Here is a 24991-nt window from a genome sequence, read left to right as displayed (position 1 = left end):
CATCAACTGTTCCTATGTTTTCTATCTTTAAAACTGACTCAAACATGGCATAAAGTTAAGGTTGGGTATAGAATATAGCTTTGTAATAATTACACAGGTATTAGTCCCTAATTAAAAATTATTTTTAAATATACAGTTACTCTTCACAGATTTTTAAAGTTGTTAAATTGAAAATTATTAAACTGCCATTCATAAAAAATATTTTTTCTAGGAGTCAATAACTAATATTCAGACAGAATGGTCCAGTGGAAAGAGTATGTACTTTAGATTTGAGCAAATCTGGATTCCAATTTTGATTCTACTCCAACTAATTCTGTGACCCTAAGCAGGTCATTTAATTGTTCTAAACCTAAGTTTCTTTTTCTGAAAAATTGGAGTAGTACCTCAGGATTTTTATGAGGATTAATAAGAAAATATATACAAAGATCTATCACAGAGGTATCTCCCACTCCCAGGTCTGTTTTATTTTCATTATTCATAACTCAGTATCTAAACCAATAAATAATTGCTTATTGAATTGAATAAACCATTAAATGTACTTCTAATTAAGAGCTTTAAATATAAGGTCTTCTATCTCATAACTTATCTATAATAATGACAATTACCCATTAGGATTTAAAAACAGAACACTTTATTTCCCTGTCTTCTACCAATACAAAGAACAAGTTTCCCTAAATTAGGTTTAGCTTTCCTATAGTTATGAAGGTACTATTACAACAAAAGTTACAATATATGAAAAGAAAGGGACATAAAATGTGGAAAACATTCACAAGTCTCCATTTTTATCTGAAGCTGACTTTAAAACGTGAGTTCAATTAATTTTCAAAGATTCCTTTTTCACACACACATGCAGGCACTGTCTTTCCTCATTGAATTGTAAGTGTTCAATAAATGTTGAGTTGAAATAACATTACAGAATAATTTAATTTGGTTTTTCAAATACTAAAAAATTTTCCAGATTAGAGCTCAATAACATTAATGACAATTATGAATAAAAACAAAACCAGATGCTAGTCATGAAAGCACATTAAAAATATCTGATACATTTCATTTGATGGGCAATATTAGACCAATCAAAATACATACTTGAAATATTTAGGGTGCATTTGTAATAACTGATCTTTCTTTGTACTAATTAGCTTCTTGGAAACTTTATAAGGTAATGCTACAGGTTTCTAAAGATTACTTTGATCACCTTAATGTTTGAATGTTATGATTAAAGTTCACCGTTTGACACTCCTAAAACCAGTCCTGATTTTTCCAGATAAAACAGCTCTGCTGCTCCCCACAGCTTTATTCTACCTTTCCTGAATCCGCATTAAGAGCTTTGTTCCACCCATGTCGGCCTCATAGTTCAACATCCAAATGAACAGATCCCTGTCTACAGCCATTATGAAGCTTTTTGCTATCTTCATGGTGATTTAAGGACATGCTGATGGGGAGAGAGGTCGCTCCCTTTCACAAGCCCCGGTTGCTTATTTCCTGTCTTATTGTTGCCAGAGACAAAGCTCTGAACCCATTGGGAGGTGGTTCTTGTTTCCTGTCTTTTCCAGAGATTGATGCCTTAACAACGGGCTCTAATGATTCTCTAAGGATGCCTCCTGCGCGCTCCCCCTTGACGGTTGAGCGCTATTGCCCTCTTGTGGTGGTTAGGTGACAGCTCTTTGCATGTTGGCAGAGACAGCTTATTCGCACAAACTTAGAAATTCTTTCACGCAGATATATTACTTTTATTTCTTTTATAATCATAAAAGATTAAGGGAGTTTTTGCTTTTCCTTGGCAAAGATTATAGTAAGTATTTAAAAAATAATTATCTTTTAATTATAGGCGGACACATATCTTTATTTTATTTTTATGTGGTACTGATGATCAAACTCAGTGCTTCATGAGTGCTAGGCAAGCGCTCTAGCCACAATCCCAGCCCCTATAGTAAATATTTTAATACATCCAAGCTGTAAAGATTTCTAGGTCAAACCTTTGAATCTGTTCAGGGATCCATTCAGAAAACTTTTATTATAGTATTTTTGCAGGTTTTAGTTTAATCAAAGTTTTAATTGCATAGGGAATTTATTATGCTGGAAACACTAGGTTATAAAAAGGATGTTTTAAGATTAAAATTCCATTTATGAATTACTGCATTAACACTGGATTAATTAATTTAAATCCTTTGGGGATTATAGACAATTAGCAAAAATGGGCAAAGCAAAAAGAATGAAGTATGTAAGCTTCAGGTTTGAAAGCTAGTTTGTAACTGCTCCTTTCAACTACCAACTAACTCATCAGCAGCAGCTTTTCTTGAATGCTCCTCTCCTTCATCATTAGTTCTTTTAGTTTTAGTTCTTTTATTTGCATTGATTTACATGCCATAAATCACTCAACATTAATGCTGCACTCAATGAGGGGAAGGTCCATACAATAATATATGTGTATGCAAATTTCAATAGTTTTTATGTAGGCAAGGAACTTATGTTTGCCATGGAAGCTGACCACTTAATCTGTTTCTGTTAATTTAATGTGGTCCCAAACCCACTGTATGGTGCTGCCTCCCAGGCTTATCAGGAAAAGAATCAAAGTTAAATGGGGGAGGTAAAAACACATTTTTCTTGAGTTTATCAAAGTTTGGGTAGAAGTTTGTTCCAAGATGAATACTGAATTCTTGCAGGGTACATTAGTTTCATTCCTATTGCAGGCATAATTTCAATAATATCACATGTACTGGCTTTTTTTCCTGAGGTAGCCATAAATCAAAAGTGTCGATTGAAATCAGTGTAATTTATCTTTACAAAAATTCATAGTTTAGCCAGGCACAGTGGTGCATACCTGTGTAATTCCAGCAACTTGGGGAGGTTGAGGCAGGAGGATCATAGCTTCAAGACCAACCTGGGCAACTTAGCAAGATCCTCTCTCAAAACAAAAAAAAATAGAAAGGACTGGGTTATCTCAGTGGTAGAATTCCCCCAGGTTCAATCCCCAGTACCACATGCACACACACAAAATTTAGTTTAATGCAGTGACTTTCAAATTTTTGATGATGTACTTTACTTCTTCAAGTAACAAATGTTGACCACATACCCCAAAATATGATTTAAAAAAATTTGTAGATGGACAGAATGCCTTTATTTTATTTATTTATTTTTATTTTTATGTGGTGCTGGGGATCAAACCCAGTACCTCACACACTCTAGGCAAGCACTCTGCCACCAAGCTACAGCCCCAGCCCCTTGCATATATATTTGTTTGTTTATTTATTTTAATTTGGAGGGAGTACTGGGAATTGAACCTAGGTGTGCTTAGCCATTGAGCCACATCCCCAGCCCTTTTTAAAAATTTGCATTTTGAGACAGTTTCTTAGTAAGTTGCTTAGGGTCTCACTAAGTTGTTGAAGCTGGCCTTGAACTTGCAATCCTCCTGCCTCAGCCCTGAGTTACTAGGATTACAGGCACCACCAATCTGGGGATTGATTCCAGGGCCTTGTAACGTGCTAGGCAGATACTCTACTGCTGAGCTACCTCTACAGCTTTATTTAAAGAATTTTAAAAATAAATATAAATTATACTCTGATGAAATAAAACTATTATGAACAAAAGTCCAATGATATTATGTTTGCATATGATATTATTTTTGCATTTCAAAGATAACATTTTTCAAAATTTTTAGACACTGCCACTTCACTTTGGAGACCACCAACTCAAAATATGAAATAGATAATCCTTTTCTAGATGATTAATGTGCATTCAGTTTTGCTCCCTTCTAAAATCCTACTAAGACTGATGTAAAAAATATCACAAGGATGAGGAGATCAGGAAAAGAGGAACACCAATATTTTGCTCCTACTCCTGTCTTCTCAGAGCCACAACCACCTCCTCTCCCATCCTCACACTATCAGATGATCCTGCTTCCAACTTCATCGTAAAAGCTGAAGCAATAGAAGACAACCTCCACAGTCTCACCAGCACATTTACCCACTTATTCCCTTCTGCACCACTTACTCTATCCTGATCCTGTAATCATAAACCAATTCCTCAATTGGTGCACCAGATGTAAGCAGTTGTACAATTCATTGTCCAAACCAGTACACATTTTTTTTTTTGCGAGGGAGGGGGGGGACCAGAGATTGAACCCAGGGTGCTTAGCCACTGAACTTCATCCCCAGCCCTTTTAAAAATATTTTACTTAGAGGCAGGGTCTTGCTGAGTTACTTAGGGCCTCACTAAGTTGCTGAGGCTGACTTTGAACTTGTAATCCTCTTGCCTCAGCCTCCTGAGCTACTGGGATTACAGGCATGTGCCACTGCACCTGGCCCAAACTGGTACACTTGAGAGAGTACTAAATGAACAGGTCACCAGGACAATGAGCAAGAATTGAAACCGTCTGAAGATAACCAGATTCCACCCTCCCTCATCTGCTTGAAGACATTACTTCAGGAGTTCTGTATCTCCAACATTGTCAACTTCTTGCTTTCCACAGGATTATTCCCAACAGAATCAAACCTGCTGTTATCTCTCTCATTTTCAAAACAAAACTTCTTTGACCCCATTTCTCTTCCCAGTTATTGCACCATTTATTTGTTTCCTTTTGTGGCAAGACATTTTAAAAAGTTGTCTCTACTTAGTCTTCTCTCCTCCTTTTGCAAACCCTCTATTTACCAATGAATCTGAATTTCAGCCTAGAACTTTCTCCAAAATCCCAGATTTATTTATCTATATATTCACATCTCTACTTGGATATCTAATAGACACCTTAAACTCCGCATGTCAAAATCTGCATACTGCCAGGCATGGTGGCACATGCCTGTAATCTTAGTGGCTTGGGAGGCTGAGGCAGGAGGATCAAAAGTTCAAAGCCAGCCTCAGCAAAAGTGAGGTGCTAAGCAACTCAGTGAGACCCTATCTCTAAATAAAATACAAAATAGGGCTGGGGATGTGGCTCAGTGGTTAAGTGACCCTGAGTTCAATGCAGTTACCCCCCATCCCCATGCAAAAAAATATTTGCATATATCATCCTCCCCCACCAAAGCCTGCCTCACCTACAGTGTTCTCCATCACGGTTGATGGCGACTCCTTTCTTCCAAACCATGGAGTCAAGCTTGGCCCCTCTGTTTCTTTCTCATTCCACATCCAAACTGTCAAGATATATTTTGGCTTGAGACTTCTCATAGACACTGTTTAAAATATGATCTTTTCATCATCTCCACTGGTACCATGTCATCTGAATTCCTACAGCAACTCCTCTAATTGTTCTCTCTGATCCCCAAAGTACCTTTTCACTATAGCAGCAGAGTGATCCTTTTGAAACATAGGTCAAGTCATGACATTCCTCTCCTTAAAACCCTACAATGATTCCACTTCTCAATTAAAGTAAAAGACAAGATATTGTGGTAGTTTTTGAGGCCCTAATTGATTTAGCTCCCAATTACCTTCTGACTTCATCTCCTATTTACCTCCTTCTTTTCATTCTGCTCCAGATGCAATGACATCCTTCCTAAGATTTGAACACACTCCTTATTCCTACCTGAGGGCCTTTGCATTGGCTGTGTTCTCTGTCTGGAATATTCTTTCCACAAGTATCTCTATCTAGCTGATTCCCTTACTTTCTTCAAATCTCTGCTTAAATCTCACCTTCCCCTTATACCCAGTCGCAGGAATAGAACACAGGGATGCTCTACCACTGAGCTACATCCTCAGCCCTTTTTATTTTTCATTTTGAGACAGGGTCTTGCTAAGTTGCTGAGGCTGGCCTCAAACTTGTGAACCTCCTGCCTCGGCCTCCAGAGTTGCTATGATTATAGATGTGCACCATGGTGCCTGGTTAAATCTTGCCTTCTTGATGAGGTCTATGTGTCTACTCAAGTTTGCACTGCCTAGCATGCACAAAGCCATGGGGTTGGTTACCAGTACCACAAAAAATTTTTTAAAAACTTTCCTGCTCATGCCTCTTCTCTGCCTTCCACCCATGCACTCCACTGCCTTGCCCTGCTTTTTTTCATCAGCACTTATTTTCTACCTTAGAATATAACTTATTTATCTAGTATGTTGATTATTTATTCTCTACCCTCCTTTTTCAGAATGTAAGTTTCTTGTGAGCAGGGAGGTTGGTCTGTTTTGTTTATTACTATACCTCAAGAGCCTAAAATAGGACTGGCACGTAGTTAGCATTAAAGACTTTTTGTTGAGTAAAGGAGGCAGCAACAAAATTTTGGAAGTGAAAAGCAGAGGAAGGGATGATATCTGATAGCATTCAGGAGAAAAACAGGATTTTATTTTATTTTTATTTAATTATTTAAGTACTGGGGATTGAACCCAGGGGTGCTCTATCACTGAGCTAGATCCCCAAGTTTCTTAGGGTCTTGATAAGTTGCTGAGGCTAACCTCCTACCTCAGCTTCCCAAGGCACTGGGATTACAGGCATGTGCCACCATGCTTGGCAAAACAGGATTTTTTTTTTAAACCTGCTCTTACTTCTTTTCTTTTTTTTAAAACTCTTTTTTCTTAATATTTATTTTTTAGGTGTAGATGGACACAACACAATGCCTTTATTTGTATGTGGTGCTGAGGATCGAACTCGGGTCCTGCCCGTGCTAGAGGAGCACTCTACCACTGAGCCACAGTCCCAGCCCCCAAAACAGGATTTTTAAATCAGCACTATAAAAAAAGCTTCCATCCAATCCTGACCCATAATTCTCAAAATGGTCAGGAGGGTTTGTTGAAGTTGTCCAGGAAAGAGTTAAATCCTTAAAAAATCCTCCCCACATCACCCCTTCCCAACTCTAGAAATTTATTTCTCAGAGGGGATAACATAGAAAGCCTATGAACTGGGGGACACCAGACACAGATAAGAGAGAGAGGACAAGGCTAAAAAACGGGGAGAGTATGAGTATGTATACTGAATACTAAGGTCCTGTAGGCTTCCACATTGTGACAGATTTCCTCTCCAGGCAGCATACTGTAAGAATCTTCTCAAGAGGCTGATCGCCCAAGATAAAGAACCCAGAGATAAAGATGCTGGAGGTTCCCCACAAGGTCCTCTGGATAATCCCAGTGAAACTTAATTAACAACCCCCCACCCTCCACCATCAGAGCGTTCAGCTTTTTCTTTAGTCTCTTCACTCTAAAATATAAACAACACCTGAAGGAAAACCTCTAGCAGGAGACACACAGACCTAAACACTAAAGCAGAAAGAAAGAGGAGGAATGACAGAGAGAAGATAATTTCGAGAAAAAATTATCATTCAGTCCTGAGAAAGATAAGATGAAGCATAAACAAGATGCTGTAGAAACCAATTATATAGAGAACAACCACCTAAGGTAGGGGTGTATCTCAGTGGTAGAGCACTTGCCTAGCACACTTTAGATACTGGAAGCACTGAAAAAAAAAAACACTGAAATTAAAACTTGCAGAAACAGTCTCTTTTCATCATCTTGGAGCCTGTGGAGGCCACTGGGAACAGGACTTCTAAAAGGCAAATATGTCTGGAAGGCTGGTTTGAGGCCATGTTTGCTGGCTATCAGCAGTGTCTCTAGAATCAAAGGAAGTATACAACTCTTCTTAAAATTGAAGGTGTTTATCCCTGAGATGAAACTGAATTCTACTTGGACATGAAATATCCTTATGTGTACAAAACAAACAGTGATTCTTGGCAGCAAACCAAACTAGAGTAATCTGGATAAAGGGAACTTGTACCATTGGAGTATGGAGTATGGTTAGTGCCCAATTCTGAAGTTACCTTCCTGCTAAAGCCATTAGACACAGAATCTGTGTGAAGCTGTACCATTCAAGGATTTAAACTAATGAAAAGTAAATAAAAGTGGATTTGTGCGCTCTCTCTCTCTCTCTCTCTCTATCTCTCTCTCTCTCTCTCTCTCTCTCTCTATATATATATATATATATATATAGTTGTAGTTGGACACAACACCTTTATTTCACTTATTTATTTTTATGTGGTGCTGAGGATCGAACCCAGGGTCTCGCACGTGCAAGGCAAGCGCTCTACTGCTGACCCACAACCCCAGCCCCTGGATTTGTGCTCCTGTAAAAAAAAAAATGCAGAAACAAACAAACAAACAAACAAAAATCAATAGAATTAGAAAACAAGAATTTCTCAGGAATTGAATAAAAAAGACAAAAAGATGGAAAGGTGTGTGTGTGTGTGTGCTGCATGCACTTATTTATTTATTTATTTATTTATTTTGCAGTGCTAGGGATAGAACTCAGGGCCTGATGCATGCTAAGTTAGTGCTCTACCATTGAACTACACCCTAGACAAGAAAGTAGAATTTTTAATACTGAATCTAGGAAATTTAATGGCCAAATAATAAGAATTGCAAAGAAGGCAGGACAGGGCCACCATCATCCCATAGGTTGCCTTTGTGTACATAAGAGAAAGGCAACTATCCTCAGTGAATGCACTCTGGGCACAGCTTGGTGAGCAGAAAAAGATGTGTGAAGGAAAGGACGCGGCTCCTTCAAGCAGACATAGCTTCAAGCAATGGCACATTGTTTATTGAGTGTGAAGATACTCATCCAGGACTTCAGGACCTGAATTTCATGATTGAAAAGACCCAGCAGCAAGATCAACAGATGAAAATAGACAAAAACCAAGTCATATCATTATGAAATTTCACAACCTTAGGGATTAAGAGGTGATCACACAGTTTGGGGGGAAAAAAAAGACCACATGCACAGAATCAGAAATCAGAAAGGCTACAGATTTCTAAACGATAATCTTGAAAGTTAGAAGATAATGGAGCTATTTCTACAAAACATTAAAAGAGTTACTATGTGACCCAACAATTCCACTCCTCACGTATATGCCCAAGAGAACGGAATACATATCCTTACATAAAATTTGTAAACAGATGTTCATAGCAGCATATTCATAGTAGCCCCGAAATGAAAACAACCCACAGATCTATCAACTGAAAAATAGATAAACAGTATATAGTATATCCATATAAGAGATAATTAAGGGCTGGGGTTGTGGGTCAGTGGTAGAGCACTTGCCTAGCATGTGTGAGGCACTGGGTTCAATTCTCAGCACTGTATAATAAAATAAATAAAATAAAGGTCCATTGACAACTAAAAACAGTTCAAAAAAGAGATAACCAAGCCATAAGAAATGAAGTACTGATATGAGCTAGAACAGAAATAGACTTTGAAAGCATACTAAGTGAAAGAAGCCAGACTCAAAAGGCCAAATGTATGATTCCATTTATACAAAATGTTCAGAAGAAGCAAATCCAGAAGACACAGAAGACAGATTAGTGGTTGCCAGGGAACAGAGGGAGAGGAGAAGGGAATGAGCACTACTGGGTATAGAGTTTCTTTTTGGAGTGATGAAAATGTCATAGAATTAGATAGTGGTGATGATTGTGCAACTTTGGGTCTATATTCAAAACCACAAAATTGCATACTTCAAAATGGTGAAATTTATGTTATGTGACTTATATCTCAATTTTTAAAAATGAAAATGGAGTAATGACTTCAAAATCATATTCCCCAGAAAAATGCAAATCATGTATAAGGATTGAATAAAAACATTTCAGACATAAAATGTCTCAAAAATTTACCATGCATGTACTCTTTCTCAGGAAACAACTGTTGGAGATGAACTACTTCAAAACAAAGGAATAAATAAAAAATGATCTACGAGAATGGCAAAGTAAATTCCTCTGATAGTTTCACAATGAATCTCAGGAAGGTAGCTAACAGCTGATCTAATGGTAGGGAAAGACTTCAGATAGAAAAAGAAGTGAGCTCTCTGGAAGAGTTGACTTTGGGGAAAAAATTAAATTGAAACTAAAAATTACCTGCTTAACTGTCGTTATAGAAAATCATACAAATAAAATAAGAAAAGTGATGGAAATTATCAAGAAGTACAGGTCAGGTTCAGTAATCACTCATGTAATTCCAATGACTTGGGAAGCTGAGGCAGGATGATCACAAGTTTGAGACTAGCCTAGGCAATTTAGCAAGATCTTGTCTCAAAAAAATAAAAAATAAAAAGGGGCTGGAGATGTAGCTAAGTGGTAGAGCACCCTTGAGTTCAGTCCCTAGTACTGTGAAAACAAAATAAGACACAGATACACAAAGAAATCTAAGACATTTAAAAATAAAATTATTGGGGCTGGAATTATGGCTCAGTGGTAGAGCAAGGCCCTGGGTTTGATCCTCAGCACCACATATAAATAAATAAATAAACAAACAAACAAATAAATAAGTAAAGGTATTGTGTACAACTACCAAAAAATAAATATTAAAAAATAATAAAAATAAAATAATTTACTTCAGGAAAAATCAACAGTAAAAAATGATCAAAATATAGTACATTGGGCTCAGTGATGCACACCTGTAATCCCAGGGGCTCAGGAGGCTGAGGCAGGAAGATTGCAAGTTCAAGATCAGTCTTAGCAATTTTGTGAGGCCCTGAGCAACTTAGTGAGACTCTGTCTCAAAAAATATAATAAAATAAAAGGTTAGGGATATAGAGCACCTCTGGGTTTAATCCTCAGTACAAAAAGACAAAACAAGATATAGTACAATGCTCAGCTGTAGATAACACTTGCACAAGGAAAATAATACAAACACTGCATTTTAATTTAATCCCAAATTAAATGGTACATTGGGAATATGGGGTAAGAGAATGATGGTATACCAGAAGGAAACCCTCATCTGGGACAACAGGAAATGAATTAGTAAGGTTTAAAATTGGTGACTCAAAAGATAACAATGTGTGAATAATATTAGAAATAGACTTGCAAATACCAGAATAAGCAATAATACCAAAAAGGATTGCCTCTTGGGAGGGGATCTAAGGAGAGTGAGAAGTGATGGACTAGTTGCTTTTAAAATGTTTTACTTTTAAAATGTTTATTTGAACTTTTGAAGTATTTTAATAAAAATATACAATTTAAAAATTGTTTTGCTATAAAAGATTGTTTTAACATCCACTAAAGTGAAAAAAAAGAGGGTTATGTTAAGTAGAAAAATGTTCTCATTAAACTAATTTTAAAAGCTTTTAATCAGATGTCCAAGCAGCAGTGATATTACCTAGACAATTAAAACCATTTTCAGTTGTTCCTCTTAACTTAAAAACTACTGTTGGAAAGCTTCGAAATTTAAAATCAAAAGGAGTGATAAGGAATAGAAAGGTATTTGCTGCTTTAATTTTCTTTCTTTTTTCCTCTGAATAACTTTGAACTAAAAATGGAAGGGCTCTGCATCCATGGGAAATGTGTCAGATAGCTGGGCCCCAGCTCTTTTCCAAACCCCCCAAACTCTTCCTGAATAGTGTATAAGTACATGTCTAATATCTTAGCTAAAAGAACTCTAGAAGAGATTTTGTCTAGGACAAAGGGAATCTTTTCTTCCTAGTAAAGAACCAAGCTACATCTCCAGACTTTTTTTTTTTTTTGAGTCAGGATCTTGCTAAGTTGCTGAGAGGCTGGTCTCAAATTTATAATCTTCCTGCCTCAGCCTCTCAAGTCACTGGGATTACAGGAGTGCACCACTATGCCCAGCAAAGGGATTCTTTTCTAAAACTGAACTGATATTTCCTCTTCCATAGCCTGCAACCGATGAGCAGCCTATAGAGGGCATACCCTGGGCTCTCTGTTAAATCCAGGTCTAGCTGTGATGGCAGCTCTATTCTAACAAGGAAGAGTCAATAATTCCCAAAAGATGCTACCACCCATGATGGTTAGGTTCAAAGAGATGATAGAGAACTGGGATTGAATGTAAGCCAGCATTAGTATATGTTCAAGTTAATAGTGAAGAACAATATTGATATCTTGTCCATTTCACTCTCACCCAGTTTAAAGTATCAGGCACATCCTCAGAGTTCCAGATTGGGGTTCAGTGCTGTATTTCTATTTGTTATTCCTCAATTATTGGTAAGCTGTTGTAAAAAGTTCCTGTCTAATCCTCAGCAGTACAGTGAAAACGAAGGAAAGAGTTGTGTCCGACTTTGAAATGGAGGGGGAGGGAACTAGAACCACCTAATTGCAGTAGCAATTACGGAAAAATCTCCTGGGGAAGGGGAATCTTGGACAAGAGTTAACTAGGACTGGGAGTCCAGCACTCCTTTCCCTAATGGCAAGGAATCCCCCTCCATTGTCCCTTTGGGAGGATCACGGTAGTGTTTTGTTGAAGAAGCCAGTGGGTTTCTTCATAGATGATGATAGCGCTGAGGCTTTGATTGCCTTGGCAGAGGAGGACCCTTGGGACTCCTGTACAAGGGGCAGAGGGCCTGGGAAGCTTCTGGCAAGACCAGTGTCGACATGAGAGTGATTCTAGGCATAATTGCAATGAGGGCTAGTTCTAGGGATAGCCTCTAGGTCTGAGAATATTTCCTGTCAGACTATAATACTCCAAACCTCCTGGAGTGGGGATAGGGGACAGATCTGGGGCACCCTACATAAAGACCAGGTGAGGCTGGCAGCAGAGGTCCAAAGTGGAATGACTTTTGAGAAGGTGGTCAGGTCTTTTACCTAGGACTCCAGGTAAAAGAGACCAACTACTAGAAGTCCCTGAGGCAGAGAGACAGAGGATAGCAGGTTATTGATGTGCTCCTAAATGCCCAGATGCCCAGAAGTGGCCACTGGAGTCACAGGGTATTCCTCAGGGAAGTCAGCAGCATTCATATCCAATGATTTAACCTTGGGAAGCCAGGACTGCTGAACAAACTGCCCACTGCTCCTTCATAGATGACTGCCTCAATCTAAAGTCAGGGCACGACTGCCTAGAGTTTCACCAGAATACCAAATATCCACTTCTCCAACTAGGGTAAAGTGGATTAGAGTTGGCAACAGAAACCCTTAGACAGTATGAGTGTACTACCAGCTTTAATTCTATGCTTTGGATAAAAATCATTAGTTTAGAAAGCTTGGTGGGTGGGTTAGGAGCTCTGCTATGTAGTCTAGCAGTCCCTTCCTTTCCAGGCAGAAATACTGTTGGTGGCATTTCATGCTGGGCGGGGTCATTGAGTAAAGACCTTACTAAAAGCTGCTAGAAGGCCATGTAAACATTGCGCAATAACAGATTGCCCTTCTAAAAGACTCCTCTCCTTCTGGCACAAACAGAAAGACACTCCAGAGCTCCTCTCTCTTCCCCCAAACAGGAAGCTTAGATTTTCCTGATATAATTGCATCTGAAGCAGAGGAACTGGAATGGGGGCGGTGCTATGAACTTTCTCATTGCTGCTGGATTGCGTGATAACACTACAGGCTGGATGGTGGTGGAGCCTATCAGCTGTTGGCTTCTGGGTGAGTGCTGTTCTGTTAACTGCAGTAATTCCTACCACCTGAGGGCACTGTTGGAACGCAGAAAATGGTGGAGAAAGTTGGTACCAAGGCTTCTCAGAATCAGCTAGGATAGTTCAAAGTGGGAGCAAACAGAGAAACAGAAATTTGCATGTGTTCTGACTCAAAGGAATAATATAAGAAAACGCAAGGTAGTTCTTGTAGGCAAATCAGCGGCAGGGCCCAAGGAGATTCTCTTGAGGCATTGGTACATTGCCATAAAAGGTGCCCTTGAGCTCTCCTATAGCTAGCTGGAGATGGGCATATTAAGAGCTGAGAGACTACTCCTGTTAACACCTCTAACGTGGAGACTGGAGAGTTATGCTCCTCTCTGACAGAGGGAATGGATTGGACATTGGTGGGTACCTGAGTCCTTGCCCAAGGAGGGGAACATTACTCTCAGAGGACACAAGGAACCTTAGCAGCAGGAGCTGGTTCTAGGTCAAGGGGTTGGCAGGTTGGTGGGAACCAAATTGGAGTATGGACTCAGGGAGAATATAAACTAGACAAGCTGGTCACACCTGGGGGGAGGTGCTGGGGCTCATGGCAGGTGCTAAATGCATTCCAAAAAGAAGAGCTCAACTAGGTGGGGCTGAGTCTGGGATTTAGACATGCCAGAATCACTGACATAGAAAACATTTCTTCTAGACTTGCCTCTGTGAATAGTAAACAAGTTCAGAATGAATATATAGAAGTATACAATGAATAAGCATTCATTTTTTTAATATTTATTTTTTAGCCGTAGTTAGACACAGCACCTTTATTATATTTATTTATTTTTATGTGGTGCTGAGGATCAAACCCAGTGCCTCACACATGCTAGGCAAGCACTGTACCACTGAGCCACAATCCCAGCCCTCCCTCAGTGTCATTTTGACAATATTCAAGTGGGAAGAGACTCCTCATAGGCATGAATAGTAGGTAATGAGAAGAGCAGTGTCCTCTTGGAGGCTGGTTATTACATTTAACTTTTTTTAAAAATATTTTTTTAGTTGTAGTTGGACACAATGTCTTTATTTTTATGTGGTGCTGAGGATCGAACCCAGGGCCTCACATGGGCTAGGTGAGTGCTCCAAACCTGAACCACAACCCCAGTCCCTAAGCCTTCATCTTTGTTGGTGTTGTTATGGATTCCCATGACTAGCACCTTAGAAGTTACATATCTAACACCTATGAAATTAGAAGCTCCCATGAATGAATTGAATTACAGTGGAAGCACCATTTCAAATAGGAATTCTAAACTTGACTCACATCACTCATGGTCACATTATTTCATGTTAATTTTTATGTGAATCTCAAGTTCTCTCCTATTCTCTAGCACTCCTGAACTGCTAGAAGCATCTCACCTTCCCATGCTAGATGATATCCCTCACATCCATCCACCTGGTTCACTACTCCACCACCCCTGTGCTGTGGATGCCCACAGGCTGAGGAGTGTGGCCATCCTTCCTGGATTGCCTTTTCCCTCCTCTTCTCCTAGGAATCTCTCTGGTTTTGAGCCTCTGAGCCTAATAAATACATTACAGAAACCTCTGATGTGGTCTGGAGTCTACACAGAGAGAAGGAGAAGGGGAAGAGGTGGAGAAGGACAGGGTTAGGGAGTGATTTCTACAGAGCCATTTTCCCAATTAATGATTAACTTTTCATAAGTAACAAAGAGGAAGAAAACTTTACATGCATTTGTGACTGGTTCACTCACATCCATGGCCTGAGTTGTCTGGTGAGGTAATACATATCAGTGGAGGAACAGCATGTATTCACACATTTACTTAGATGTGGCCAAAGAGCTTGTCATCTTCTCCAACCTGAGAGTCTTGCTGCTCTGCAGTCCTGCTGATTCTCTTCCTCAATATAGACTAATGATCTATTATTTTATTCAATTCTTTATTAAAGCTAAAGATACTAACCAGCCTTTTGGCTAAATGTTCCTGTCCTCACTGCAGCCTCTATTCATTTTCTTTTTTTAATTTTTAGTTGTATATGGACACAATATATATCTTTCCTCACATGTTTTAGGCAAGAGCTCTACCACTGAGCTACAACTCCAGCCCATCTTTTCTTTCTTTCATTTCTTTTTTTTTTAAGACAGAGTCTTATCATGTTGCCCAGGCTAGTCTTTACTTCTGGATTCAAGTGACCCTCCTGCCTCAGCCTCCTACATAGTTAGGATGCCTGGCTTTGCTTTTTTTTTTTTTTTAATGAACAATGCACATGTAGTCAATAAGTGAGAGATAGATGCACTTTTGAATTCTCATATGTGTGGAATAGACAGTCTTTGGGAGGGAATATAGTAGATTATAAACAGTATCCCTCCTTTTAGAAAACTTATAGTCATAACTTTTCTCCTAAAAATTCAATTTATGAACTACTTGCTTTACTCTAATAAAAACTGTTAATTACAATATGGTTTATTATTCTTGGCATAGATTTTAAACTGATTAAAGGAAATTTACCTTTGATATATTTATTAATGAGCTGTACGTTGACTTCCACATGGCTAGCAGTTGGATCAAAGGAACAAATACTCTCCACTAAATATTTGTTAATAAACTGTGAACAAAGAACAAAAGAAAAGGAATGGGATCAACAGCAAGTTCACCAGCCCAGTTCACCAGTTTACATAATTCTATTTACAAAAAATTTAAAATGGGTGCAACTAATCTACGGTATTAGAAGTCAAGATCATGGTTACCTTTCCTAGGGTGTATGGGTTGGTGGGTAGAGATTATGGGAAAGGATCCAAAGGAGAGTTTAGGGGATGTCAGTAATGTTCTGTTTCTTTCTCTCATTCATTTTTTTTTTTCAATCAGGGATTGAACCCAGGGTGCTTTACCACTGAGCCACATTCCCAGCCCTTTTTAGTTTTTATTTTGAGACAGGGTCTCACTGAGTTGCTTAGGGTCTCACTAAGTTTCTGAGGGCTGGCTTTGAACTCACAATCCTCCTGCCTTAGTCTCCCAAGCTGATGGGATTACAGGTGTGGGCCATGGCACCCGGCATATTCTGTTTCTTGATGCATCTATTACATGGATGTGTTCATTGTGTGAATAATCTTGCATTTGTATACTTATAAGTTGTGTTATTATGATTTGTACACCCAAATCTGTGCAGGTTATTATTCAATAAAAATAGTGATTTTAAGAAAACGTACAAGTTTATCCTTATCCCAATCTTCTGATTCAGATTCAGATTCAGATTCACTTGCAGGTTCAGATTCCAAATCTGTATGAAAGAATAAGATAACTCCCTTCAGGATGTCATGCACTAGGTTTACGTGGGCTTTCAACTCCTTGGCCTTGCTGTCTTTAGAAGACGTTGTCTCTATCTGAGTATTATGATCGTAGAGCAACAGTGTCACAAAGTCCATGGAACTAAGTAGTTTGAGGCATGCCTGCAGTTCCTGCAGCATGATTCGGAAGAAGATAATTCCTGCTCGTTGGACTTCCCCAACTTTTTCCATCTCTGAAAGAAGAGAATGACATTGATGACATCACACATTGATGTTGAGCCCCATACATTGCTTTTCCCTAGGATTATAAGCCTATTTCAGGGCTGGGGTTGTGGCTCAGCGGTAGAGCACTTGCCTAATATGTGTGAAGCCCTGGGTTCGAGCCTCAGCACCACATATAAATAAATAAAGATATTGTGTCCAACTACAACTAAAAAAAGAAAGCCTATTTCAGTAAACATCATTTTCCTCAGGAAAAAGACCATGTCCCATGTTTTATTTTATTTTATTTTTTTTTGCAGAATTGGAGATTAAACCCAAGGACTCATGCATGTTAGCATGCTAGGCAAGTCCTCTATCACTGTATATCCCCAGATCTTTTCATTTTTTATTTTGAGACAGGATCTCACTAAGTTGCCTTGAACTTGTGATCTTTCTGCCTCAGCCTCCTGAGTCTCTGGGATTAAAGGTATGCATCACCTGGCTCATGTCATATGATTTTAAACTATCTTAGTCTCTCTGTACATGAAATCAAAAGAAATATGGAATTATGCCTGGAAGGAGGCTTTGAGAAAAGGCAAAACCTTGAGTTTCAGAGTTAGACATTTAGTTTTTTAAAAAATATTTTTTAGTTGTCAATGGACCTTTATTTAATTTATTTATATGTGTTGCTGAGGATCAAACCCAGTGCTTCATACACGCTAGGCAAGTGCTCTACCACTGAGCCACAATCCCAGCCCCTAGACCCTTAGTTTTAATGCATTCTTTCTCTCTACTTGTACCATTGTCTCTTTGAGTATCCTTTTCCTCTTTTGTGAGAATGAAGCTAATCCTATTTCCCTGGTGAGCTGTGGGAATTAAATGAAATAACATACAGAAAAATGCTCAGTCTCACTCTTTACACAGAGTGAACACTCAAAGACACGAGTTTTCTTTCTTCTTCTCCTCCTCCTTTATGATGGGGTCTCACTATGTTTCTCAGTCTGGTCTTGAATCTAGGCTCAAATGATCCTTCTGCCTCAGCCTTCCAATTGGCTGGGATTACAAGTGTTTGCCACCACACTTGGCTTTCTTCTCTTTTCTTAACATACTATGTAATGGCTAACAACCTTTCCACTTAATCCCACATAGTGTTATACTAATTCATTCTTGCCGAAGGTTTCCATGCCTCTTTATTGCCCTCCTCTCTAACCTAGTATTATGCTCAGATAGTGAGTGTGAAGTCACAAGAACTGGGTCTAGTCTTGGCTCTGCCACTAGCTTGCTATTGGACCTTAGGCAATATATTTTTGTGAGCTTTAGATCCTGCATCTGTCAAATGAGATGTTCTGATTGGATAATGCTGTGTAATGTCTTGGAAAGAGAACCCAATCCAGCCTTTCCAATTTATTGTTTCCTTTCTTTGAACTTCATTTCCCTCACCTGTAAAATGGGTCCTCACCATTTACTTTATAAGGTTATGGTAAGGATTAAATGAAAAAACACATTTAAAGTGTCAACACATGACAGGGCATTTGATAAAGCTAGTTCCATCTTTCCTTTATGAGTCCTTCCAGTTCTAAAATTGTATACTTCTAACCAAAGATAATGTGATTCCATTCCTTTTGCTTTAACTTATAAACACTACGCTTCAGGCTAAGACTGCATAAGGGAATTCATTTCACCTGGAAAAACCTACATATTGAAACAATTCATTTTAGAAACTTCATCCTTCATCACATTGCCTGTGATTTCCCCCAAACTTAAGATTGCCTGTGATTTCCCCCATGAATCCAGACCTTCATAATACCTAAGACAATGTTTTTCTTTATCTCTCCGGAGAATTCTCCTAGTATTTCATAGCAGGCAGCTTGGATCACCTTCATCATTTTCTGTAGATCTTTATATTCTTGATAGAACAACATCCTGGTCTGGCCAATGTTAACATCAAGGGCTCCCAGAGCCTCTCCTGTTCTCTCACGAAGGGGAATTACTATATGGGTTTCTCCACGGGCAGAGGCCAGAACAACTTCTGAACTGTCTGTACACTTGAAGAGGAAATCTCTGAAGCTAAATCCAAAGAAGTACAAGGATATTAAAATCAGCCTATTCACATCATTCCGCTCAAATATACTGAATTACTCTCTTGTACCCACCTCACTGCCACCATACCAGTCCTGGTTGCTGTTTCATATGCATAGAATGCTGCATCCCTCAATTTCACATGGTTCTGTCCTTCAGTTCAACTCAGCTCAAACGTCCTCTCAGCATGAAAGCCTTCCTTGATTATCTGATCTAACTAAAGTAGTAGCACCGGGACACTCTGCATCATGATGCTCTGCTTCATTATCTTTTGCCTTGTACATGCGAGGCAAGCACTCTACCAACTGAGGTATATCCCCAGCCCCATCTGCTTCATTATCTTTATCATATAGGAAATTAGTCTTATCTGAGGGTATACAGTGTTTTGTTTACTTATCTTGGCCAATATGTATTAGTTGAATGCGGGAAGGAAAGATGAGTGTGTTAGGTCAGGTTCCCTAGAAGCAAAACCTGTGAAAGGATGCTAATGCAAGTAATTTACCAAGGGAGTGCTTTTGGGTAAAACCCATGAGGGACTGAGGGAAGCAGCATAGGGAAGTGGCAGAGGCTAAGTACCAATGTGATTTCAGGTGAAGTCTAGCCTCAGCCTGATCCAAAGGGGTAAGATCTGGGAGGTGAATGTAGTAAAGAACTTGTCCCACCCTGAGGCAAGGGAAGGGTCTCTTGCATCTTTGTGCTCATCAGTCATTGGTTCTAAGCTGCTCTGGGGGTGAGGTAGCGGTTTGTGGTGGAAGAGTTTTCACAAAACTTTTTTTAAAAATATTTTTAGATGGAGATGGACACAATACCTTTATTTTATTCATTTATTTTTATGTGGTGCTGAGGATTGAACCCAGTGCCTTTCGCATATGAGGCAAGTGCTCCACCATTAAGCTACAACCTCAGCCCTTCACAGAATTCATGAGAATACCTCTGGGCAGGTGCTCCAATCACTGGAGGGCACTCCTCCAGGGAAAGTTACAATGTCAAGTGTCGCTTCCTGCAGCAGTATCCACAGAAGCTGGCAAAAGGCATATTGGGCATCTGGGCAGGGTATTCTTTAGCATCTATTTCAGTGAGAGACTGAGATTTTCATGGAAATACAGTGACTGCTTCTTTCTCTAGTGAATCATAGACACATTTTTCTCCATCTGCATTTGATGTTGGGCTTCCATTCCTTTAAATCATTTGTAAAAATGTTAGTTCTTTGTCTAGCCTCAAAAATCACATTTAATAGTTCAGAATATGAATCCAATAATGACAGGTAAAATTAGTCCTTCTGCCCGGTGCTGTGGTGTACGCCTCTAATCCCAGCAGCTCGAGAGGCTGAGATAGGAGTATTTCGAGTTCAAGGCCAGCCCCAGTAATTTAGCGAGGCACTAAGCAACTCAGTGAGGCCCTGTCTCTAAATAAAAATACAAAATTGGGCTGGGGATGTGGTTCACTGGTTGAGTGCCCCTGAGTTCAATTCCCAGTACCAATAAATAGATAGATAAATAAATAAATAAATAAATAAGAAAGAAAAAAAATTAGTCCTGCTATTCCCATTCCTTGCTACTATTAAGCCATCACTTTTTATATTTGTGAAGACCACAGTAACGATGCATCTATCAAACTTTCCAGGCATATTAAGAAAGGCTGTAGGTCAATAGCATTCCTCCAAAGGCATATGCTCTGAGTTCTACACAGAATCCAGAATATGAGTCTAGGTGTTAAAAGGAATCTAGCAAAATGCTTGACTAACATAGGAATAACCATGTGGAAAAAAGCTTGAGACTAAATGAACATTCTGGCATGAGGCCAAATTAAAATTTAATTAACATGTATTTAAATATCAAATTAGCCTACTAGTCTGAGATGGGTTAATGCAGTCAGTCTCTTTTGTAATACATGTGTTCTCAGTTAAGATCTGTTTTGTATCTGTACAGATGAATAATGTTCCTTCCCTTCCATAGGTGACAGTCATTCTAAGTAATGTACAACCGGGGACCTATCTAATTTTCTAACTTTCCCTCTCTTCCCTTTCCTTCTTCCTGTTTTCTTTGAATAAAAAAATACACATTAAAAATATACATTCACAATCTAGCTAACATTAACAGATGAGCTCTAATAAGTGATATGGAGGGATTATTCATAATCATGGGGGATAATGGATACAGTTATTATTCATAATCATTTTTTGTTGAATTCTGTACTTATAAGACAATCAGAAAATAAAATACTGTCCTGCTTTAAAATACACAATTTTGCAATTTTAATCTGGAATACCAACGAAATCTGTTTTAAAAAGCAGTTGATAGAAAAGGAGTTACTATGTCCCAGGGAGTCAAATGTTCTAAAAAAGTTTTCGTTTAAAAGCCAACTGATGGAGAATAGATCAGTGGTTTCCAGGTTTAGGAATGGGTTGAAAGACTGATTTAGGAGTGTTAGAGTTGTTCTGTATCCTATTTGTGCTAATTATTATAAGAATATGTACATTATTAAAACTTGAAGAACTGTAAACAAAACAAATGAGTTTTGGTGTATGTAAATTTTAAAATAATAAATAATGAATGTAATAATAAAGAGTTATAATTTTATAATAATGAGGACTGAATATGCACTAATAAAGGGCAGAAGCTATGTCTTTCAGATCTACTATCATACCACTAGATTGTGTTCTGGCAATAAAGAAAACAGACACATTTCATACCTGAAGACACATGTTTTCCTGAAGGTAATAGGGGGATTTGTGTGGATTTCTGTTAGACCCAGCTTCCCTGTAACCATCATATTGCGTAAAACATAGTCTGAATCCTTGAAAAAAGGAAGAGATTTCATTAGAGTAGTAATTAGACCTCATATTCTCTTTAAAGCTTTTGGGGACCAATAAATGGAGAAAAATTAGGAAGCTGTAGATGACCTCTAGCATTAAGGGCAGTGACATTTTATTTATTATTCAGCCCCTTACATGCCCCCTTTAAAAAATAACTCTTGGGGGCTGGGGATGTGGCTCAAGCGGTAGTGCGCTCGCCTGGCATGCGTGCGGCCCGGGTTCGATCCTCAGCACCACATACAAACAAAGATGTTGTGTCCGCCGATAACTAAAAAATAAATATTAAAATTCTCTCTCTCTTTAAAAAAAAAATAAAATAAAAAAAATAACTCTTGGAATAAAAGAGAAACTTTAATAAGGGGATCCATAGTGGCTGTATGCTGAATTGTTCTTAGAAGATGAACAACAGCTTTGTGAAGTGAAACTTTTTCTTGATTCCACACTCCCTGACCTCAAATGTTCTACCAAACTCTAGATGAAAAATGTTTTCTACATTATACTTAGTGTCTTTGTTTGATTTGCACTGCCAAAACAGAATATCCCAGACTGGATAATTTATAAAGAAGAGAATTTTATTTTTTATAGTTTTGGAGGTTGACATCCAGTATCAAGGTGTCAGCATTTGGTTAAGCTCTTCTTCTGATGGAAGGCTTAGGGTGAGAGAGGGCTAGAGGTCAAACTTGCAGCCTCCAAGTCCTTTAATAATCAGAATTAATCCATTTATGAGGGTGGAGAATCATGACTTAAACACCTTTCATTAAGCCTCACCTCCCTGCACAACAGGAACTTGTGATCCTCCTGCTTCAGCCTCCTGAGATTACAGGTCTGCACTAATATACCAAGAATCCTCTTTTTCTTTCTTTCTTTCTTTTTTAAAAAATTTATTTCTTACATACATGACAATAGTGGAGTGCATTACATTCATAATTATCCATTCACAGCACAATTTTTTGTAACTATGTATATAAAGTATGTTCACACCAAATTATGCCATTATACATAAGCTCTCTTTTTTGCATAAAATTCTTAATACACCTTTATACCACCATTTATCATATCTCTGTTTGTATATAAGGTATGTTGACACCAAATTCACATCTTCAAACATGTTTTTTGTATAATGATGACCCTCTCCTTCCACCATCCTAGCTATTCCCCTTCTCCCTCCTTTTCCCTCCCACCCCTATTCCCTGTCTAGAGGTAATTTTCCTCCCATGCTCTCCCTCCCTACCTCACTTTGAGTCACCCCTCTTATATCAGAGAAAGCATTCGGCATTTGTTTTTTTTGGGATTGGCTAACTTCACTTAGCATAATCTTCTCTAATGCCATCCATTTCCCTGAAAATGCCATGATCTTATTCTTTTTTAGTGCTAAGTAATACAGAATCTTCTTTTAAATTAAACAAACAACTCTCATTAAAGGGGCTGGAGTGGGGGTACAACACTTACCTAGCCTATTATGGGTTTGATCCCCAGCACTGCAAAACAAACAAATAAACAAACAACCCCAAACCTCCATAGAATCACATGTAACTGTTATTTCTTTGTCAAATAGGTGGAAATTTCCCCCCAGTTCATCATTAATAGCTTAATTTTATTTACTTATTTTGCAGCTCTGGGGATTGAAGCCAGGGCTTCAAGCATACTAGGCAAGTGCTCTACCATGAGATACATCCTCAGCCCTTTTTATTTATTTACTCTTTCTTTTGAGACTGGGTTTCTCTAAATTGCCCACGTTGGTCTAAAATCTGTGATCTCTCTGCCTCAGTCTCCTGAGTAGATGGGATCGTAGGTGTATACCACCCTGCCTGGGAACACTCAGTTTTTTGGGTTTTTTTGTACTGGGGATTAAATCTATGGGCACTTTATCACTGAACCATTTTTATTTTTTATTTATCTCACTTAAGTCACTTAGAGCCTTGCTAAATTGTTGAGGTTGGCCTGGAATCTTCAATTTTCCTGCCTCAGTCTCACAAGTTTCTGGGGCTGCAGGTGTGCATGCCTCCATACCTGGCAGCTCTGAGCTATTTTTAACATCAAAATCTAACCATAGCATCTTGTATCTAGGAGAAAATCCTAACTAGAGCCTTAGATAGGCTGATCTGGTCTCTGCCCTGCTGTGACTTCACTCAAACCCTGATTGCTGGTGGACCTCCTCTCACCTCACCTTTCAACATGATCTTCTCTGTTACCATGAAATAGCCCTGGGGATATACCATGACCTTTGAGACTTTGTCCTTGTTGTCACAATTCTGAGATTATACACCACGGAAGCCAAGTTTCTTGATGATTGCTCTGGGCCATTTTGGCCTTTTCCATGGTACCTACATATTATTTTCCTTAAGGTCCTGAATAGGTAATCCTGAATCCTCCCCAGACCTCCACACACTTTGGCCTCACTGGGGAAGTAGCCCATAAGATGGGATAGACTACTCCAGACCCAAGGACACTTCAAGGCTCCCACTTCCACTCCAAATCATCCCCCTCCCAAGAGAAGTTCCAACAATGAGGTATTCTCCACCTCATGGCATGGCTACCCTACCAAGAGCTATGTGATTCTACTTTTCTATGGCCAAGGCTTCATTAGTTTGCCCTAGCCACTGAGGGAGGAAGCCCAGACCTGGTAGGAAGGAAAGGAAAAAAAGAAGCCAGGAGGGAAGGACGATGTCTGTGGTAGGCCAGGCAAAGAATTGGGAGACAATCAAGATGAGGCCACCACGTGATCAGGCACACTGCAGAATCATTTAGCTTTTTTGAAAGGAAGATACCTTTCAATTCATTTTCATCACATAAAAAAATCCTTATGTTAACTGTAAAAATGTAAAGCAAACATCAAGAATTCATCATATTATAGGTGGGGAATGTAGCTCAGTATAAAGCACCTCTGGATTCAATCCCCAGTTCCAGTATATATATATATCTCCACGATTCTAGTGGATATTGCCTATTTGGCCACCAGGACATATCTCAGGATGAGTCAAAAAGTTTTCTTTCTTGGGTTTTCCAAATTGGAGTTTTTTACTAGATGCTTTACTAGGCATCTGACTTGCCTTATGGAGAAAGCCCATCTTTTTCCAGAATGACAAAGCTTACATGCAGAGGGAAGCAAATGTGAGAAGTGGAAAGATAAAGAACATGATTGAGCCCTAATGCTATTGAATGACCTGGGTCTGGTCATGCTGAAAGCCACCTTGATGTCTACCTTTTCTTCATTGGGGTCTCAGTCAATTCTCTCTTTTGTCCAAGGCAGTTTGAGATGGATTTCTGACACTCATAACCAAGGGTCTTGAGTTGGAGTCATAAGAAACAACTTTAGTTAGTCTTAATGGCTGACTAATATGGTTTTTAGATATTAGTAAAACATCAACATC

At 38.8% G+C, this 24991-nt stretch overlaps 1 protein-coding gene and 1 pseudogene across 1 annotated transcript in view; one reads left to right on the top strand and one right to left on the bottom strand.

The window, feature by feature from the left end:
* The window catches only part of Efcab5 (EF-hand calcium binding domain 5), a 120030-nt gene that overhangs the window by 635 nt on the left and 94404 nt on the right, over positions 1-24991 (bottom strand). The window contains exons 20-23 of the mRNA XM_046446789.1: positions 21498-21601; positions 18534-18787; positions 16448-16758; positions 15750-15846 (exon numbers count right to left, since the gene is read on the bottom strand). Coding sequence (XP_046302745.1) covers positions 15750-15846; positions 16448-16758; positions 18534-18787; positions 21498-21601 — 766 coding nt within the window. The remainder of the gene's footprint in view (positions 1-15749; positions 15847-16447; positions 16759-18533; positions 18788-21497; positions 21602-24991) is intronic.
* On the top strand, positions 1430-7784 carry LOC124094333 (large ribosomal subunit protein eL33-like; annotated as a pseudogene).

The sequence above is a fragment of the Marmota monax genome, unplaced genomic scaffold, assembly GCF_021218885.2.
Source record: "Marmota monax isolate L192 unplaced genomic scaffold, Marmota_monax_Labrador192_F-V1.1 WCK01_AAM20220418_F8-fsc00138, whole genome shotgun sequence".
NCBI classification, from domain to species: domain Eukaryota; kingdom Metazoa; phylum Chordata; class Mammalia; order Rodentia; family Sciuridae; genus Marmota; species Marmota monax.
Note: the sequence above shows the minus strand (reverse complement) of the source record. Positions and strands in the feature narration are given on the sequence as shown.